This window comes from Bos mutus, chromosome 4 (genome assembly GCF_027580195.1).
Source record: "Bos mutus isolate GX-2022 chromosome 4, NWIPB_WYAK_1.1, whole genome shotgun sequence".
NCBI lineage: Eukaryota > Metazoa > Chordata > Mammalia > Artiodactyla > Bovidae > Bos > Bos mutus.
In genome coordinates, this window is record NC_091620.1 from 1,571,964 (window position 1) to 1,593,570 (window position 21,607).

The window sequence follows — 21,607 nt, forward strand, 5'->3', positions numbered from 1 at the left end:
AAATAATAATTGCTAAATAAACAGATACAAGAATAATAATATTGTCATAATTATTAGGAATTGTAATTAAAAACCTAAAATCTTCCCCTGAACACTTTTTTACCCTGAAGATTGGGCCCTTGTCCTGTCCATAGTCTGTGCCTTGATTCTTGATTGTTCATCCCTATCAGAAACTAAGAATTTAATTCAAGAGGAGGGGAAAAGAAAAACTAGGGAATGCAAGAAGAGCTGAGAGAGGAACCGCTGAATAAAACCTGGGGATAAACAGAAGTAAAAAGGAAGATCGGTTAGTTGGCCTTCAGTAATTTCTTATTTAATTTAACAAATTCTACATGTACAATTGCACATTGTATCTCTTCAGCTATGTGGAAAGATCCTAGAAGAATAGCACTCTTTTCCTCACCTCTTATTCCTTCTCAAGAAGCTAGGCATAGGCTAGGTATCAACTAAGTGTTTACTGATATTTTCACGCGGTCTTATTTATTCCACATAATTCTAAGATATTGATGCTTATTGTTGTCAAATTAAATTACAAATAAAACAGACTGAACGTGGCAATGGTGAGCATCATTTCTTATAAAAATTCTCCGCTTGTAAACAATTTGAAGACTGCTGTAGATGGAGGTAACATCCCCAAATTATCATGCTAATTAATTAGTAGCATGAAAAAAAAAAATCACAGAAAAGACTGGAGCAATGATCAAAGGACGGAATAAAACAAACAAGAAAAGATAACCCCACTGCAAACATTTACATCCATACAACATTTTGTTTCAGGATTACAGTGAAGGTAACTGCCTTTCAGATAGATGGAAATTTCTCTTAAAACAGTAGATTTAGTATCAGTTGTTCCTCCTGGAATAGAAACTGAAACTTATCACCGATTCTTTGGCTCACTCTAATAACTACTTTCCATAGTGAATGGTTTATTTTCCTATTAAATTTCACCCCCAGTGTCCCTCAGGAAGAAGGGGGGGGGGAAGCTGCTTTATTTTTCTAATGCTTACTTTTAATTGTTAAAATCATTCATTTAAAATTGTTGGCAAACTTAAACTGGCTTTTTAGGCAACCAGGAATTTAAACTGTTAAAATTATTTTTTGTTTAGACTTGTTTCAAAGTAATATAAGTTAATAAATATCTAGCAAGTTTTAAAGACATGATGAAGTCAGTGTGAACGAATACAGCTGCAGCATGAACAACCTTTACCATATTTACACAAACCTTTAGGACCTAATAATAGGGTCTGTCTTAAACTCAATACACACCTTTGAGTTGAAATTAAAACTTACTTGCAGTTCTGGCACACTTTGCACTCAGGACATTGCCAACCTGCCCGTTTTAATGGAGTAACCGCTATATCCAGGCACATTCCATGATAGTGCTGACCACAAGTAGTACAAAAGAACTGATCTAAGAGGTCTCCCGGGCTGTCGCACACTGCACAGTTTGCATCTTCCTTTGCTATAATTAACAGTAAAACAACGAAATTGTTGTATAAGAATTTAATATTTCTGACTTTACAGTTTAAAAAAATCACTCGAAGGGAATTTTCATGGTAAATCTTTCAGACACGTGAAATTATCCACATTGAACTGATATCCAATCAGAATAAGGTCTCAATAAAAACATTATACTATCTTTAATCTAATTTTAGTCACATTAAATTTAATCATATAGTTTTGCAATTATTTGTGCCTACATCTACCTGAGACCATATGCAGTTCTTATTTTATTTTATATCCCTAATACCAATGATAATCCTGGGCACCTAGTTAATGTTCAATATATACTTGCCGAAAAGAATCAAAAAGGAAAATATGAACTGAGAGACGCGTTGCAGTGCAAAAACAAACATTTTTATCTGGATATTATACATAAGGTTTTGAAATTAACTAAAGAGACAAAATTAAGAAATGCTAATATCAAGTAGATTAAGATGCTTCTTAAGCATAAACAGACTAATTTTTATTCAAATCAAATAAGGGTTTTTAAATACTGGAAAATATATGAGGGAGAACATTAAAGATGGAAGCTACATATTCATACACAAATACAATACTTCATATACTAATTCTATATTGATGTATATTAACTACCAGTTGTAAAACAAAACATTAAAAATCCATATAATTATCAACATCATCTATCACTAAATGTGGATTAAAAGGAATGGCACTTTTTAACACTTCTTGTACCATCTAAAATAAATTGCCTTGCCCAGCACAAAATTAAACTCATGCATATTACAATATAATAAGGAAAAGAATGTATTCTAAAATCATACCAATTTGGTGATATATATGAGTATGCCTGTAACTGCATTTAGTATGCTCTCAACTAAACGGTCTGATCAACTGATTGAGGACTGTTTTAAATCATATATAGGATTTTCTTCTCTTTTGCTTTCTGAAGAGCTGGTCAGTCCTCTCTGGCTTCAAGTCCTTCCTATGTGCCTTCCTTTCCCCCAGTCTAGAAACGGTTAATGATCTGTTCCTTTTCCTTATACCTGATGTTAGTTGGCAGCTGGTCTTGTGGGCTGTAGAAGTCTTTGGCCATACAGACCTCTTATTTACAGAGTCCTTATAGAATGGTTAAAAAGACCAAAATCTGCGGTGTGAGGGCAGCGCACAGACAGGCCCTGGGCTGCCTCGAGATGTAAGCTGGGCCTGGTAGCTGCTCACCCGCCACTCATCGGAAGCTCCCGTAACTTCTCGGGCCTTACCTTTCTTGCCGTGTCGCAGCACTGACAGCCAGCATTGCACTCACACTGAAGTGTCCTACCTTGAGTTCTAGGATAGCTGCTTTCTCCTGATAACTCCTGAGGCTTCCCATGCCTCCATCTCAAGCCCTGTGCTCCTTCTGTAGCTCCACAAGGCCTCCAAATGCTGGAGGCTCTCAGGAGTCCATTCTCTTCCTCCTTTCCGAATCCCCCATAGTTTTTTTCTTTGTAATCACATCAACTTCTACACCATAAAAACATCGTAATTCTCAGAACTCTTATCACTAGCCCCAAACTTCTTTCTATCTAACCCTCAAATGTTATTTTCAAATCTTTCCAGACTTCAATAGCCACGTGTTCTAAAAACACCCAATCTCTACACCTCTAGCATAAAACTTATTTTTAAAACCGAAACCTCTCCCTTCTTTCTCGACCTGCTGGGTAAAGCAGCATTAGTGTCACTACTGACCCTAAACTTGTCCCTAACCCAACATACTCAAATGGACACCAGTTCTTATACCCCTCTTCCATCTATCTGTACAGCTCAGTCCATCACACTCTGTCTTGGTATTAATAACTGCAGTTACCTGCTGAATGGAATGTTTGCCTAGGGTTCTGACCTTCTCCCTAATCAGCCACACATCCAGAGCAATTTTCTGCGACTGTTATGCCCTGCCTAAATTTAAACTTTATCGGTGCCTCCTTTCTCACCTTAAAAAAAACCACAAGTTTCTTGAGGTTTTGAGGCAAAAAAAAAAGGAATGGGGGCCTTCTCTCCTTTTCCAACTAAATCTCAGAACACTCACTATTTCCTGGTTAGATCAAGCAGTTTGCTGTGCACAGAACACAACACAACAGACTGCTCAACCCTTGTGAGGTTGTACGCATCCTGTTTCTTCTGCCTGTAACCGTGTTTCCTTTGCTGCACTGCAAGCCCGTTCCAAGGAGGCCTTTAAAACTCTTGCTCAGACATAAACCCTGACGATGTAACGTTACCACACCTAAATGCCCATTTGGTTGTTGACTATTTCTTTCCCTGTATGCTTAGAATAAATTATTATATAATCCAGTTAATTATATTTAAAAGAAAGCATTAAAAATGAAATTACACGTATTAATTCATTTTTATAGAAATGACAACAAAATAAATTATTTCTCTTAATACTAAAAGAGAGTGTCATATTTAACTCATTCAAGTACATTTAAAAACTAACCTTTGATTTTTCTTACCCTCAGAATGTACAGAAATTGTGGCAAATACTGGACTCTATCAGATACTCAGTTCATCCTGTGAAACTTCTAGAGTTTGCTACTCTGCAACTTCAACCTGCCTGGGAGCTACCAGTCACATGTAGCTAACTGGGTGATGGAAACGTGATTAGTCCAAACTGACATGTATTTTACATGTGTTTTACATAAAACACACTCTGAATTCCAAAGATTTAACAGGAAAAAATATTACTGTGAATAGCTCAAAATTTTATTGATTACAAGTTGACATATTAACATTTTGGATACACTGGATTAAATATGTATTGTTAAGATTAATTTCAGATAAAAAATAACTATTGGAAAAATTAAAATTACATATATTGCTCACATTATATTTCTATTGCACAGCCCTGTTTTATGTAGCAAAGCTCATTCTGTAACAAGATAATTCTGTGCATCACTGTGGCAGGATTACTTTTTATCCTATGACATTTCCCACCAATTCCTTGATGACAATAGTCATGTTGCTTGATTAGTATGCCTCATATAATAAATGGAGCCAAAAAAAAAAATTTCCACGATTATATTCAGCATAAAAGAATCAGCATAAAAGATCTATTAAGCATTATATAAAAATAATAGAAAAAAGTTGGTTCCAACCACTTGTTCAACCTGTGAGAACATACAGAAATCTGTAGAAATATTAAAACGGCCTTTTGAAGGTCATGCATAAGAAAATATTACTGGGTAGAGTGTCACGTCAGACATAAGTATATGTACTTATACATACATGTATGTCTGAAAGTCACAGAAGCATTAAGTTTGAAGCAATAATCAAATGACTAAGTGAACATTTTCTTTAAGCAGCTGGGAAAGCAAAATAGACGGAGTAGACTACAGCTAAAGACAATTTAAGGAAGGGCAGGAGTAAAATCCAGGTCAATCTCTCTTCAAAGATGTTGATGCCCACTGGAAGGGCAAGGAAGGCAAAGAATATCCAAGTACGCACAAAAGTAGAATGGTCAAAAGTAGAAGGAGAAGTGCCAGCACAGGCACGGCATGAAGGAGCTAAATGACGTAGGGGGAGCAAGAGAGGAGGGGGAGCAACAGGACAAGCTTTAGACACGTCACTGAGAAGAAATGGAGGAAAGACAAAAAAAATGGAGCCTAAATTACACAGGGGCTTATCATGGGTCTCTAAACATGGTCAGATTGGAAGGGGAGACCACTGCTTAAGAGAGCCTAGATAGCACACAGGAAGAAAGAGCAACAGAAGTGAAAGTATCATCAGACAGTCGATTTAAAAACGACTAAACCAGCACAGCTTTCTTACTTCCATCGACGTTACAACTTCTATGATCTAGGTTTTCATCACTGGTAGGACACTGCAGGGTGATTTGCCTATCAGTATGGAATCTCCAGAAAGAAAAAGCAAACCATGGATGTTGTCCAGAGAGGGTGGCCCACACAGCAGGCAGGTAGGGAAGAAAGAAAGGTCACTGGGCTGACAGATTTAAGGGAACAGAAAAGCTGCAGGACTTGGTGTCAAGAGAGACACAGCTAATAACATATTAGCTAGGGAGTTAAAATGAAGTAGAAGAAGCTACAGCTGAGTAAACACACTGGGGGAGGCCAAGTGGCTTGAGGTGCATCGTTCCCAGGTTCAGACCCTGCAAAAGACTTCTCACGGCAGACAGGATACATCCAAACGCCTTCCCTTGTTCACAAGGCCTGCGTCCAGCTGCATGTGCTCTGCACCATGCACCTGGCAGACACGGAGCTCCAGCACAGTGACTCCTGCCTCCTCCACTATCAGCCAAGCTCATGCCACATGGCCTGCAGAGTAGCTGTTCGCTCTACCTGGAAAATTCTCTCCTCTGATCTTGCACGGCTGGCTCTCTGCCATTTAGGCTTCCCTGAGGGGCAGAATACTACCTGGGAAGAACATGTGGTGTGTCTCCTAAATGGATATTTAATGTAAAATTTTCAGGCTAGGCTAGTGGACACTGGCGTCAGCGTGAAAGTAAGGTGACAGTCCTGACCAGCATGTCTCCAGGACACAGCACCCAAAATTATTTTCTGATGAAAGGCTCAGTCCTGCTCACAGATGCTCTCTTTGCTGCGATTTTTTGAGGTCCATGTTTTTTTTTAGATTTCTCAACTTTCATAAAAAAGATATCATACTACTAACTCAGTTCACTACCACTGCACACGGCTCTGAGCTTAGCCAGCAGGACCAAGTATCACACTTGGTGCAAACCCATAACTGGAGCCTTAGATAAGAGCTGAAAGAACTACCTTTTAGTACAGTAATTCATATATGTATACATGTATATGGTACAAGGCTATATGATTTTCACTGATTGTCATTTAAGCATTAATAATAACACTGTCATGTAAGATATCCCCACCTCTAAAACACAGAAAGTGCTTCATGTGACGGACAACTAGGACAACTGAAAATACAAATGAAAGATTTTATAAGACTATTACCTCATCTGCATATTTCTGCAAAAGTCTATTGGCAATTCTTTACATCCGTGCATTAAAACAGAGAGTCAAAAAGCTGTGTCTTTAGGCTGCATTGTTTAAGATCCCCAAGGAATAGAATTTGCTCAGCTGGGCTTTGGTTCTACACCACTGACTTATATTGAGGGCTGTTACAAGAAACTGCCCTGTGGGATCTACTTAAGCTACTGTGAGACAAATTTCCACTGCCCTGTAGCATGTACACACGGTCTCAGTGAATTCTTATTACTACAAATCAGGCAACCGCTCACGCGCCCTTCTTCACGCTGACTGCTGGGGCGTTCTGCAGCCCGCGGGCGGGCTCAGGCGTAGGGAGGGCACTTCCTCTGGGAGTCGACCTCACCGTGACCTTCCCATCGGTCCTCTCCCTCTTCTTACCATTGGCCAAATTCTCTTCTTACCTTGAGTCTCTGTAAGTCTACTCTGGGACAGGGGAAGGCACCAACAATTTCAGTGTATCTTTTTAGCTTTATGTTGGCAGCAGGAACTTTGCATGGTAACTGACAGTAAATTATCTCACCTCAGTTCTTACATTTCATTATTTTACAAAACCTTTTATGATCCCTAACATATAAATGTATATAAATCATGTATGTTATGTGAACATAGTCTGCAAGAGAAAGTAGTACTGTCAATAAGTAACAGAATTTCTTGTGTTGGAACCATAGTCATAGAAAAGTTTGCATGTTGTTTAGTGAAGTCTAAATCACGATGATGTACAAAAGGCTAAATAAAAATTCTCAAACACACCCACAATTGTTTTATTCAATTGGAAAAGCATGTTGGTAACACTTTAACACCCAGAATATAATCAACTCTGATGACTGGCATCACAGTCTGTGCACTTAGTGAAGTAATTCACTTCCTGAGATCTTAAAATAAACAACACCCGTAATAGTAGCTGTGCATGAATGTTCTTTTTCTCCCAGATGAAACAGTGTATAATCCAAAACATGTTTAAAACTTTAAATTCCTTATTAGCTTAAATACAATCTGACATTTCAGTCTGCCTTCCCTATAATTTATGTCTTTACGGGATTAAGGGCAATATGATTATACATGTAGACACAAAATAACTAAAGATAAAATTAGGGTACTGAACAAAGAAAAAATAATAATCATGAAGACTGTGTCTGAGATTAGTTTAAGCCTGAGGTAGCTGTATTTATGTTTCACAAAGCTGGAAAAGATAGGGAAAAAGCCTTTATCGACATTCTAAGAAACAGGTAAAACCTAACAGATAACTAAGAGATGACATTAAAAAAAAAAAAAGACTGAATTACAGAAATTTCACAAGCAGACTGGAAATTCAATTTACTAGGGGGAAGAAAGAACCCAAAACATGCATACTCATTGGAAATCCATATACTAAGAAACAAGTAAGATCTCTATTTAATGAAAGGTATAGGAAAAGAGCTATAATTTTCTGTATAACATAAATTTAAAACACTTAAACCTTTTCACCTAATTATAAAATACTATTTGGAAAAGAAAGGGAAAAAAAGACAACTGAGGATAATAGATAACCATAACCAAGACAGATGAATCAAGAAGAAGCACTAACAGAATATCAGGACCATACATTTTCCAAGATTCTCCAAAGTGTTTTGGTGATCCTATCAACATATATCCTGAAATAACACCTGAGTGAACCATCTTCCAAATTTCCAACTAGGGAGTTTTTGTTTTTCTTTTTTAGTGTAAAAGACATTGAGTTAAAGACATTTTAATTTTTTAAATGACCTATTAATACTTTATAGTACATATTAAAATACCATATACTCAGCAAATCTATTTGCATACAGTAGTTAGATTCTTAAAATAAGAATAAAAAAAAACAAAACATGCAAACTATCTTTGAATTTTCAAGCAAATAACTTTTTGGATATACCATTGATGATACTGTTGATAACAGATTTCTCCCCCAGCTCCTCGCTCCCCCAAGGATCTCTTCTGAAGACCTCTTTCAGTATTATATGATACTACCTTTTACCACAAGCAGAGTAACACTTAGGGAACTTACAACATCTGTTATTTTAAGTAACTACATCGGTAAGTGTTTTTAGATGTATCTGTAGTAAACTTACATCTCTCAGGAGCTTGGTCAATGTGTTCTGGACAAAGAAGGAAGAAGTGACTGAGATCCTGAAAGGCGCCGGCTCCAGCAGCACAAGGATAATGGTACATCTGGGTGCATTTCTCTTCACAGCATTTGATAGTGGCTCCAAGGTGCTTACAAAATGCACATCGCTGGAGGGAGCAAAGCATAAAGAAACTTCCTTATAACACCTGGAAAAGCAACATTCAAATGTGGGGCAAGGAAGGTTCTAAGAAATCCCTGTACATTACTAGTGAAACACTTTGAAGCCTGCAAAATACTAAATAAAGAATCAGTGAAAACGGTAAAATCTAAGGTCTCCATTCAGTGCTTGGTTTAATATATGTTAATCCTTCCATCAAGTTTAGAAAGTTAGCATTTCACTTTTTTTTCTACTGACTCTGTCAAAAACATACAACTACCATTCTTTAAAAAATTAATAATATGGTTAAAAGGGCAGTTTTCTAGTTGAGGGTTGTTTTCAACAGGTGATTAAACCCCATCAATAAGCAGATAAAACAGAGAAAAACTAGTTACAAAATCTCTTACTGTTTTCACCCTGCCTAAAAATCAATATGGGGTTTCTCAGGTAGCACAGGCAGTGAAGAATCCCTGCCAATGTAGAAGACGTAAGAGTCACAGGCTCGACCCGTGGTTTGGGAAGATCCCCTTGAGAAAGAAATGGCAACCCACTGCAGTATTCTTGCCTGAAGAATTCCATGGACAGAGGAACCTGGCAGGATACAGTCCACAGGGTCGCAAGAGTCGGACACAACTGAGCGTGAGCACAGACAGCAATCAGTATGATGTAAATCAGTGCACAAGAATAAGCTAATGAGTGGCAACTACATTGTTAAAGGCACACAAACAAATCTGCACACTTCATTGCAGAAGTCAGTTTCATGTTTCCTTAAAAAGTTGGAGATGTGAAGAAAAATAAAGTCCTCTGACTTTCTGCTTTCCCCATTGCAATCTGCCTCTACTCTCTTGCAAGTGGTAAAATCAAAGAAATGTCTCAAACAAACAGCAGAGGAACTCTACGGCATGTGAAATGTGTTAAGAAGTCAGTATGATTATCCACTGAGCCAATGTACTTACTCAGCTTTCCTTAAGAATAATCAATGAACATCCTCATCCTCCCAAGCCCACTTTGGGCATCAGGAGTCTGCTGGGTGGCCTGCATCACACAGTATAAAATCTCCCTCTGCATGTAGGAGATGCTTACTTGCCATATGCTTCCGTTTCAGTATTTATGCTATTGCATGATAATTGCTTATTGGTCTTTTTTCACCTTGGTCCAAGATCCTTGAGTAGAGCAAGCAGATTGTACTATCTTTGTATTCTCAGCACCATGAATACTGCCTGATATAGAAAGGCACTAACAAACTGATGTTCATATTTATGTACACTAAATGAACTACATTTTTGGTAATAACAGAGCTGAAATAACTGAAGCCAAATGAAACAATATATGGTAAAACTGAGCCTCATGTAATATGGTAAAATTGCTAACATTACCATGGATATCTTCACATGCTTATATACTGATTCTATATTCTGCTAGTCAATTAGAGAATACAATAGGTTTCAAGTTATAAATAATTTCAATGTCTTGCACGTAAATCTACGTAAGATATCACATGCCATCAAGCTCTTGCTTTAACCATCAACCCACTACACTAAATGAATGTAAGAAAGCTAACTGCCTCTTGGCGTGTCTTCTACACATTTTGGCGGCAGGAACAAGCCAGCTGCAGCTTCTGAGTAACTTATGTGTGCACGCTCAGGGGCTCAGCCGTGTCCTGCTCTCTGAGACCCCATGGACGAGAGCCAACCAGGCTCTTCTTTAAATAGAATTTTCCAGGCGAGAAAACTAGAGTGGGTTGCCGTTTCCTACTCTAGGGGATCTTCTGGCCCAGGAACTGAACCCCATCTCCAGCATTGGCAGGAAGATTCTTTACCACTCAGTCACCTGGGAAGCCCAAAGAACTCAAACACGAGCTGTATTTGTGACATTTAACTTATACTTAATGTCCTGAAGTTCAGAGACTAACCACACATTTCAGCTGTCCTTTTGTACTCAAAGATATTACTGCACTTAAAAAAAACTGAAGGAATTAAGTATAATAATCAGCTTTTTCCAAACTAAATATATCTTTATGTCATACCCTCCAATGGTATCTAAACATGTTAGTTATATTAACAGAACCCAGAATTACAGACACATATGGTATCTGGGTAATCTGAGTATCCTTGAGTCATGCTGCAAACGCCAAGATAATGCTGATGGTGGAAAGTGGATGTATACATTCAGTCAACCACTGAAAATCTTTTATTAACTCATTAACATCACAAAATAAGTCTGCTAAACTGTTAAAATCTAGAATCTCCATTATTTTTATAGTACATGGCGAGTTGTACAGAAGCCTTGTGCTCTAAAAATAATTTTGTCAAATAAAACATAATAACTTGTATTTAACTGCATAAGGAAACAAAATAATTTAAATTGATTCTTTTCCCACTGTCTGTATCATTTTAGAAACGTTAAGGTGTTCTCTTAATCATATTTGCAATGGAAAATATTACATGACATTAGCTAAACTACTATGTGAAGATCTGGAATGTATCCAACATACTAATTTATAAATACATACAAAGATATCAGGGAATAAAGGAAGAGAAATAAAGTACTAGCTGCATTTAACTGAACGCCTCAAACCCATCTGTTGTAACAGCACAGCTAATGAAAGACATTTGGCATTGAAAGAAAATATATACTTTCTATATAGACTGTATCTTTTTGAATCAAATAAATGCATCTGTAAAATTGTAGAAAATGTCAAAGAATCTCCAAAAGGAACTTCTCTAAACATCAGCACCCTCATATACTACATGTCAGAAATCAAACAAATTATAAACTAACAAGTTATAAACAATTACAAAGTGAATTAACATCTAGTGAGAAGAAGGTAAAGTAAATAGCTCTTAAATGGCTTATCAACTAAACAATTTATTTTACTCAATATTTAAAATTCCTGAATAATTTTTTCTACTTTTTTAATCATTAAAAAAAGAGACAAGGAGACAGAGAGATAAAAAGAAAAGTGTTATAATATCTTTTGACATTTGTCCAAGAACATATCCAAGAGAAAACTCTCGATGACAGTTCATATTACAAGAGTTCTCCCCTGTAAGAAAGATCTGAGGAACTCCCAAAACTTTAATTTCACTAAATAAAAATAAGGCTCTTCCCAAATAAATTTGCACTATCCAACAAAATACAATCAGCAAAATTTCAGAAATTAAAGATGAATTATGAAGCACTAACAAAAATTTTCAGGTATTTCAAAGCTCGTTCAATTAATTATCATGTGTTTATTCTATATCAACTGCGGTAATTGTCTACATGCTCTAAGAAGTATAAAATCCTACTAGTTTTTCACACATCAAACTGTTTTTCAGTTCAGTTCAGTTACTCAGTCGTGTTCGACTCTTTGCAACCCCACAGAGTGCAGCACACCAGGCCTCCCTGTTCACCACCAATTCCCAGAGCTTGCTCAAACTCATCTACATTGAGTCGATGATGCCATCTGACCATCTCATTCTGTGTCCCCTTCTCCTCCAGCCTTCGATCTTTCCCAGCATCAGGGTTTTTTCCCGTCAGTCAGTTCTTCCCTTCAAGTGGTCTAAGTACTGGAGTTTTAGCTTCAGCATCAGTCCTTCCAATGAATATTTAGGACTTATTTCCTTTAGAAAGAACTGATTGGATCTCCTTGCAGTCCAAGGGACTCTCAAGAGTCTTCTCCAACACCACAGTTCAAAAGCATCAATTCTTCAGCACTCAGCTTTCTTCACAGTCCAACTCTCACATCCATACATGACCACTGGAAAAACCATAGCTTTGACTAGATGGACCTTTGTTGCCAAAGTAATGTCTCTGCTTTTTTAATATGCTGTCTACGTTGGTCACAGCTTTTCTTCTAAGGAAGAAAACTGCTTACAACCTTTACCAAATTTTCTTCTTATTAGTCAACTAGGATTCTCCCAGAATGCAGTCAGTAATTAAAAATGAAGACAGAAAGTAAGAAAAAAACATAAAACAGACATGTGAAACTGATCAGAATGGTCCAATGTCTGTCTATTACAAAGCACCAGAAGAGAGAATGGAACAATTATGGTCAAAGTACTCTAGAAAATTTATGATAATATCTAACATCAGAGGTAACATTGATTAAACATACTTTCCATTTAATAGATGAGGAAGGTGAAAGACAAGAGCCAATTTTATTCTGTTCCACTGATATCTGTATCACTACAAAAAACACCTGCCTGAACAAAGACCAGCTTCTGATTAAGATGTCTTACACCTAGAAACACTGGCACAATTTTTAAGATAAAAGAGGAAATTTTAGTAGTCCCACCAAGAAGAAAACAAGGCATTTACAAAGGAAAGAGAATCAGGCATTGCTTTTCACTGGCAATATTAAACACACAAAAAAAAGCAGTATCTTTCAAAGTCTACAAAAAAATTATTTGAACCTAAAATTTTAATACCTGCGACATTACTGTAAAATTTAGATAATAAATGTAAATAGGATAAAGTCCATATTAAAAAAATAGCAACTTTTAAAAAGAGTAATTTTATGTATTTATTTTTGGCTGTACTGAGTCTTGGTCACCACTCGGGGTTTTCTCTAGCTGTGGAGAGCATGAGCTTCCACAGAAGAATGCTGCTATTCGTTGAGGGGCGGGGGCTTCTCCTCACAGTGGCTTCTCTGGTGGTGGGGCACGGGCTGTTCAGTCGCTGGGTTCCTGGGCTCTAGGACACAGGCTCAGTAGCTGTGGCGCACCAGCATAGCTGCTCCAAGGCATGTGCGATCTTTCTGGATCAGGGATCAAACCTGTGTCTCCTGAATTGGCAGGTGGATTCTTTACCACTGAGCCACCAGGGAAACCCCCAAAACAGCAACTTTCAAAATGTGCAAAAGATACTTTATATACACGAGTGCACACACTTATTGTAGATATAAATACACATAAAGCTTTTATTTATGTGTAGAAATATATATACACACAATGTGAATGAGGCACAGTAACACAAGATATTCAAAGATAATGAGCTAGGGGCAAACAGCAGACAATTGCTATCAAAACAAAAGCAGGTTTAGCAATTATTGATCATAAAAATAGGGTTCAAATCAAAAAGCAGTGAGCAGGGCAAAGATAAAGTTCACATTAAATGAGTCTAATGTTAGAATGAAAATCTCAACAGAAGAATAGTCATTAAAGTTCACATGCCCAATGAATTTCCTTAATAAAGCTAACTTCAACTTAAAAAAAAAGTTTTAATACTACAATAAAAATTCGTTTACAAAAAACAGTAAAGCTAAATAGAAATATATAAATAGACTGGATTTAACACAGCTCTCAGAAATCAAGATAATTTATTCAGTTCAGTTCAGTCACGCAGTAGTGTCCGACCCTTTGCGACCCCATGAATCACAGCATGCCAGGCCTCCTTGTCCATCATGATCTCCTGGAGTTCACTCAAACTCACGTCCATCGAGTCAGTGATGCCATCCAGCCATCTCATCCTCTGTCGTCCCCTTCTCCTCTTGCCCCCAATCCCTTCCAGCATCAGAGTCTTTTCCAATGAGTCAACTCTTCGCATGAGGTGGCCAAAGTACTGGAGTTTCAGCTTTAGCATCATTTCTTCCAAAGAACACCCAGGGCTGATCTCCTTCAGAATGGACTGGATGGATCTCCTTGCAGTCCAAGGGACTCTCAAGAGTCTTCTCCAACACCACAGTTCAAAAGCATCAATTCTTTGGCGCTCAGCTTTCTACACAGTCCAACTCTCGCATCCATACATGACCACAGGAAAAACCATAGCCTTGACTAGACAACCTTTGTTGGCAAAGTAATGTCTCTGCTTTTGAATATGCTATCTAGGTTGGTCATAACTTTTTTTCCAAGGAGTAAGCATCTTTTTAATTTCATGGCTGCAATCACCATCTGCAGTGATTTTGGAGCCCCCAAAAATAAAGTCTGACACTTGTTTCCACTGTTTCCCCATTTATTTTCCATGAAGTGATGGGACCAGATGCCATGATCTTAGTTTTCTGAACATTGAGCTTTAAGCCAACTTTTTCACTCTCCTCTTTCACTTTCATCAAGAGGCTTTTGAGTTCCTCTTCACTTTCTGCCATAAGGGTGGAGTCATCTGCATATCTGAGGTTATTGATATTTCTCCCGGCAATCTTGATTCCAGCTTTGTGTTTCATCCAGACCAGCATTTCTCATGATGGACTCTGCATATAAGTTAAATAAGCACAGTGACAATATACAGCCTTGATGTACTCCTTTTCCTATTTGTAATCACTCTGTTGTTCCATGTCCAGTTCTAACTGTTGCTTCCTGACCTGCATACAGGTTACTCAAGAGCCAGGTCAGGTGGTCTGGTATTCCCATCTCTTTCAGAATTTTCCACAGTTTATTGTGATCCACACAGTCAAAGGTTTTGGCATAGTCAATCAAGCAGAAATAGATGTTTTACTGGAACTCTCTTGCTTTTTCCATGATCCAGCGGATGTTGGCAATTTGTTCTCTGGTTCCTCTGCCTTTTCTAAAACCAGCTTGAACATCTGGAAGTTCACGGTTCACGTATTGCTGAAGCCTGGCTTGGAGAATTTTGAGCATTACTTTACTAGCGTGTGAGATGAGTGCAATTAACGATGGTCAAATCTAATTCCAATTTACACATAGATAGATCTCCAAATTCCAAAAATAGTAAATATACAATCTATTTAAATGTACACAGAATTCTTTTTAACTCACAATATCAAGGCTTCCCTGGTGACTCAACTGGTAAAGAATCCACCTGCAATGTGGATTTGAACTTGGGTTCGATCCCTGGGTTGGGAACATCATCTAGACAAGGGAAAGGCTACCCACTCCAGTATTCTTGCCTGGACAATCCCATGGACTTTACAGTCCATGGGGTCGCAAAGAGTCAGATACAACTGAGCGACTTTCACCTTCACCTTCATATATGGCTATAACAAAATCCAACCAATTCAAAAAATCAGGTATTTCCTAGGTCTTGTTTTTTAAAGCACTTATGTCCTAAACCTAACACATTAATAATTATAAATTCACAATATAAGGATAAACTCCTGAAATCTATTCATCCACTAGAAAAACTGAAAACTTTCTTCAATAGCAGCAGATGGCCTTTAAATCAAAAGAATATATATATTATTTTTGAAGTGATTAAATAAGAAACATGTCAAAATCCTTGAGATATGGCAAATTTAGCTCAGAAATAAAAAATACAGCTTGAAAAAGGCAAAACTCAGGGGACTTCCCTGGCAATCCGGTGGTTAGGACTCTGCCCTTCCACCACAGAAGCACATGCTCAGGGACATAAGATCCCACATGTCACACAGCGTGGGCAAATAGGGAAACCTCAAGACCAAACAAAAATAAGTAAAGCTAGACACCAGAACTAAGCCAGTAAGAATCAGCACGTAATACATAGGATGAGCCATCTAAGGAAGTCAACCCACCCTAATCCCATGTTCAGGAAGATGATAAATGACATTCACGGGCTTCCCAGGTGGCACTAGTGGTAAAGAACCCACCTCCTAATGCAGGAGACACAAGAGACGCGGGTTCGACCCCTGGGTCAGGAAGATCTCTTGGAGTAGGAAATGGCAACTCACTCCAGTATTCTGGCCTGGAAAACACCATGGACAGAGAAGCCTGGCGGGCTACAGTGCATAGGGTAGCACAGAGCCGGACACGACTGAAGCAACTTAGCATGCACGCACGCAGTCTAGTCACATGATTCTTTAAAAGCACAGATTTTTCTCCAACTGGTAGCAGAAAGGGAAGTCAAAGAAATTCAAAGCAAGTGAAGGATTTCAGCACCACAAGGATGTCTCTGAAGATGAAAGAAGCCACATAGAAAGACCAGAGAGTGCCCCGAGGAGCTGAAAGGAACCCCAGGTGAATGGCCAAGAAAGAAATGGGGACCTTGGTCCTAAGACTGCACAGAACTGAACTCTGACCCCATGAGCTAAGTGAGCTTAAAAGAGGATTCCTCCTAAACCTCTGGACAAACACCCAGCCTGATAGATCTCTTATTTTGAGCCCTGTGGGATCCTACACAAAAAGCACTGCTGAGCCGGCCCAAACTTCTCATCTACAAGTGGGTGCTGTTTTAGACCATTAAACTTACGGTCACTTTTATACAGCAACAGATAACAGTATTCCAAGGCCCTCCATGATTTAGTATCTGCCAAGCAAATATTTAAAAAAATTTTTTGTCATGATACTTAACATTACACAGTGTCTTCCTTACTCAATGCTATGAAGTAAACAGGGTTGTTGTTGTTCAATTGCTAAGTCATGTCTGACTCTTTGTGACCCCATGAACTGCAGCATGCCAGGCTTCCCTGTCCTCCACTATCTCCAGGAGTTTGCTCAGATTCATGACCATTGAGTCGCTGCTGCTATCCAATCATCTCATCCTCTGTTGCCCCCTTCTTCTCCTGTCCTCAATCTTTCCAGCATCAGGGCCTTTTCCAATGGGTTGGCTTTTCGCATCAGGCAGCTAAAATACTGGAGCTTCAGCTTCAGCATCAGTCCTTCCTACGAATAATCAGGGTTGATTTCCTTTAGGACTGACTGGTTTAATCTCCTTGCTGTCCAAGGGACTCTCAAGTCCTTTCCAGCAGCACCATTTGAAAGCATCAATTCTCCGATGCTCAGCCTTCTTTATGGTCCAGCCTCTCACATCCATACATGACTACTGGAAAAAACATAGCTTTGACTACATGGAAAGCAAGGATATCAAACCAGTCAGCCCTAAAGGAAATCAACCCCAAATATTCATTGGAAGGACTGATGCCCTGGCGCCAATATTTTGGCCACCTGATGCGAACAGTTGACTCACAGGAAAAGACCCTGATGCTGGAAAAGATAAGAGGGCAGGAGGAGAAGTGGGCAACAGAGGATGAGATGGTTGGATGGCATTACTGACTCAATGGACATGAGTTTGCGCAAACTCCAGGAGACAAATGAACGACAGGGAAGCCTGGCGGCCTGCAGTTTATGGTGTCACAAAGAGTCAGACAAGTCGTGCTGACTGAACAATAACCTTTGTCAGCAAACTGATGTTCTGCTTTTTTAATACACTGTCTAGGTTTGTCATAGCTTTCCTCCCAAGGAGCAAGCGTCTTTTAATTTCATAGCTGCAGTCACCGTCCACAGTAAACAGGGTAAATGTTTTAAACTCCATCTTCAACATATAGAAGCAAACCTCAGAGGCTATCCTAAGGCAAGCATTCCTGAGCCCACAAATGTGCCCTCTCCCTACTGCGTCAAGACTACAGTGAATTTTCAGGTGGACAGAAGCACTCACAAATCAGAAGCCTTAAACCAAGAGTCCTCTAACATCTATAATCTTTAATCTATAGTTCCCTAACAGCTTTAACCAAAAATAAAAACATGAATAAATCTGACTCCATAAAACTTTTAAACTTTTATATGGTAAACACATACACATCTTAGAGAAAATAAAATGACAAAAAAAAAAAAAAACCTGAATTTTAATTACAAATTTCTAGTATCCTGAATATAAAAGATTATAAAAATGAAAGCAACTTCAAAACAATGACACTTTATACACACCAATAATTTAGAGAAGACAGAAAATTGGCCAATAAAACACATAACATACAGGATGAAGTGAACAACTATGCCAAGCATTTAACAAATATTACCTTATTTAACAACCACCATTTTAGGTAGGTACCATGACTTTTGATTTTTATAAATGAAGAGCAGAAGTCAAATTCCTTGCCCACGCTCACAATGCCATGAAGAGGAACTGAACTTGAGGAATTCACAAATAGTTAGATATGGGTAAGTAACGCAAATTCCACTAACCTAACCCCAGAACATAATAAATATACTTTGTCTCGTTTACATGATGACTCTCACTCATAAGAAAAAAAGAAGAAAAGAAGAAAATTTAAATTAGAATGCCATTAAATGTTAATCCTTGGGGCCTGGAATGTTCACAAAACACAAGTCATAACAATCCCAGACTGGAAAGCCCAACAAATGCCCAATAAGAAAAATGGAGATAAATTTTTTTTTTTTTCACAACAGAATACTATACAACAATGACAATAAATGAATAATATTACAAACAATAATTCGAGTGAATCTCACAAGTATAATAGCATGTAAAAAAAAGACACCAGGCATGGTGCAGCCCATGGGGTCTCAAAGAGGGACATGACTGAGCAACTGAACAGCAACAACAAGGCTACGTTGCTTCAGTCGTGTCCGACTCTGTGCAGCCCCAGGGACTGAGCCCTCCAGGCTGCTCTGTCGATGGGATTCTTCAGGCAAGAATACTGGAGTGGGCTGACATGCCCTCCTCCAGGGGACCTTTCCGACCCAGGGATCGAATCCTCCTCTCTTACGTCTCCAGCACTGGTAGCAGGGTTCTTTACCACTAGTGCCGCCTGGAAGCGCCATTGTATCAGCACAAAAACAGGCAAGACTCATCTATGCTGTAGGCAGTGATAACAGAGCTCAGCTTGGAGGAGTTGCAAGCAGTGATCCGAAGGCAGCATGGAAACAAATTTCAGTGTTTCCACCTGTCTCACAGACAGAGCAGTGACAGCGCAGACTTCCATCACTCTCCACTGACAAGTAAGAGCCACTGGAGGAAATTACTTTCACAGAAGTGTGATCAGTAAAAACATTAATGCCATCAACTAAAATGCTTATAGCAACTGACTATGTATTAACATAGTACTTACCTAATCATAGCAAATAACTCAAAATGTCTTCTATACTAGTAGTAGGCTCAAAAGATGATGGCAAAAAGCAATGAAGATATTAAATCTCATTTCAGATTACTAGTTTTGAATGTGTAATACGAGTATAGTTATTTCAGAGTTCTTTTAAATTGATACACAAATAAACAACTTACCTTTTTCTTATACCTTTTTTAGGTAGAGGAGCTATTAATCAAAGTTAAAAGTTACAATTATAGGTTGGACAGGGGAATAAAAAAAATTTAAATGTTACAACAAGCTAATGGACTGAATTTAAACATATCAATATGAATTCATGTTTTTAAAAATATGTATCTTTTTGTATGTGTGTGTGGCTTATTTCTGACCAAGAGTCAAGATAATTCAAGACAATCATAGTCTTAGAATTTTGCTGGAACAACTAAATATCCACGTTGGAAACAAAAAACCTTAAACCTTAGCTTATATTCTCACTATCACACATGCAATTTAACTATAAAATGAATAAATAACCTTAAAGTTACTTTAGAATTGGAGAAGAAAATGGCAACCCACTCCAATGTTCTTGCCTGAAAAATCCCACGGACAGAGGAGCCTGGCAGGATACATTCCATGGGTTTGCAAGAGTCAAGACATATCTCAGGGACTAAACAATAACCACCACCTTGGAATATGCAGGAAAACTTGGACTATTTCTAATATAAGGCATAATGAGCATAATCGTAAGACAAAATGACAAATAACAAACCATCAAAATTAGACACTCAGCTCTTTCAAAAAATACTTAAAAAGGAAAACAAGTCACAGATTCAACAAAAATATCTGCAAAATACACTTCTAATGAATGTCTTCTACGGCAACAATATAAAGAACTCTTATAGCTCAAAAGTAAGAAGACAAATCAACTGGAAAATGGGGGAGTCTGGAGCAAAAGATCTGAACAGACACCTGACTGAAGATGTGTTCTATTTCCTTCACTTCAGTTCAGTTGCTCAGTCGTGTTCGACTCTTTGTGACCCCATGAACCACAGCATGCAAGGCCTTCCTGTCCATCGCCAACTCCCGGAGTTTACCCAAACCCACGTCCATCGAGTTGATGATGCCATCCAACCACCTCATCCTCTGTCGTCCCTTTCTCCTCCTGCCCTCAATCTTTCCCAGCATCAGGGTCTTTTCCAATGAGTCGGTTCTTCGCTTCAGGTGGCCAAAGTATTGGAGTTTCAGCCTCAGCATCAGTCCTTCCAATGAACACCCAGGACTGATCTCCTTTAGCATGAACTGGCTGGATTTCCTTGCAGTTCAAAGGACTCTCAAGAGTCTTCTCCAACACCACAGTTCAAAAGCATCAATTCTTCAGCGCTCAGCTTCCTTTTTAGTACAACTCTCACATCCATACATGACTACTAGAAAAACCACAGCCTTGACTAGAAGGACCTTTGTTGGCAAAGTAATGTCTCTGCTTTTTAATATGCTGTCTAGGTTGGTCATCACTTTTCTTCCAAGGAGTAAGTGTCTTTTAATTAATCCTGGCTTGGAGAATTTTAAGCATTACTTTACCAGCATGTGAGATGAGTGCAATTGTGTGGTAGTTTGAGCACTCTTTGGCATTGCCTTTCTTTGGGATTGGAATGAAAACTGACCTTTTCCAGTCCTGTGGCCACTGCTGAATTTTCCAAATTTGCTGGCATATTGAGTGCAGCACTTTCACAGCATCATCTTTCAGGATTTGAAATAGCTCAACTGGAATTTCATCACCTCTACTAGCTTTGTTCATAGTGATGCTTCCTAAGGCCCACTTGACTTCACATTCCAGGATGTCTGGCTGTAGGTGAGTAATCACACCATCGTGATTATCTGGGTCGTGAAGATCTTTTTCGTACAGTTCTTCTGTGTATTCTTGCCACCTCTTCTTAATATCCAGAAGTGCAAAATCCTCAAGCCCACAATGAAGTATCACTATACACCAACCAACCAAAATGGCTGAAACTTAGAAATACCAACAATGCCCAGTGGTGGTAATAACGCAGAACATCGTGTTACATGTGTGTTCACAGCCACTGCATAAATATAAGAGCACCAAACAGGAAGAAATCTCTCAGCTGGTGAACGGATGAATCCCCAAACAGCTATGCTAAGTACAAAAGACAGAAAAGATTTCTGGATGATTCCATTTACAAATCAGTCTGGAGAAGGCAGAAAAAAAAAAAAAA

General features: G+C 38.5%; 1 protein-coding gene across 19 annotated transcripts in view; it reads right to left on the reverse strand.

The window, feature by feature from the left end:
- KMT2C (lysine methyltransferase 2C) overlaps positions 1-21,607 on the reverse strand; it is a 261,336-nt gene that overhangs the window by 112,287 nt on the left and 127,442 nt on the right. For all 19 annotated transcript variants that reach the window (XR_011463922.1, XM_070368932.1, XM_070368933.1 and 16 more), the window contains 2 exons: positions 8,549-8,711; positions 1,291-1,462 (listed from right to left, as the gene is read on the reverse strand). Coding sequence is in view for 18 of the 19 variants with exons in the window: in XM_070368932.1 (XP_070225033.1) it covers positions 1,291-1,462; positions 8,549-8,711 (335 nt within the window). In the remaining variant the exon portion in view is untranslated. The remainder of the gene's footprint in view (positions 1-1,290; positions 1,463-8,548; positions 8,712-21,607) is intronic.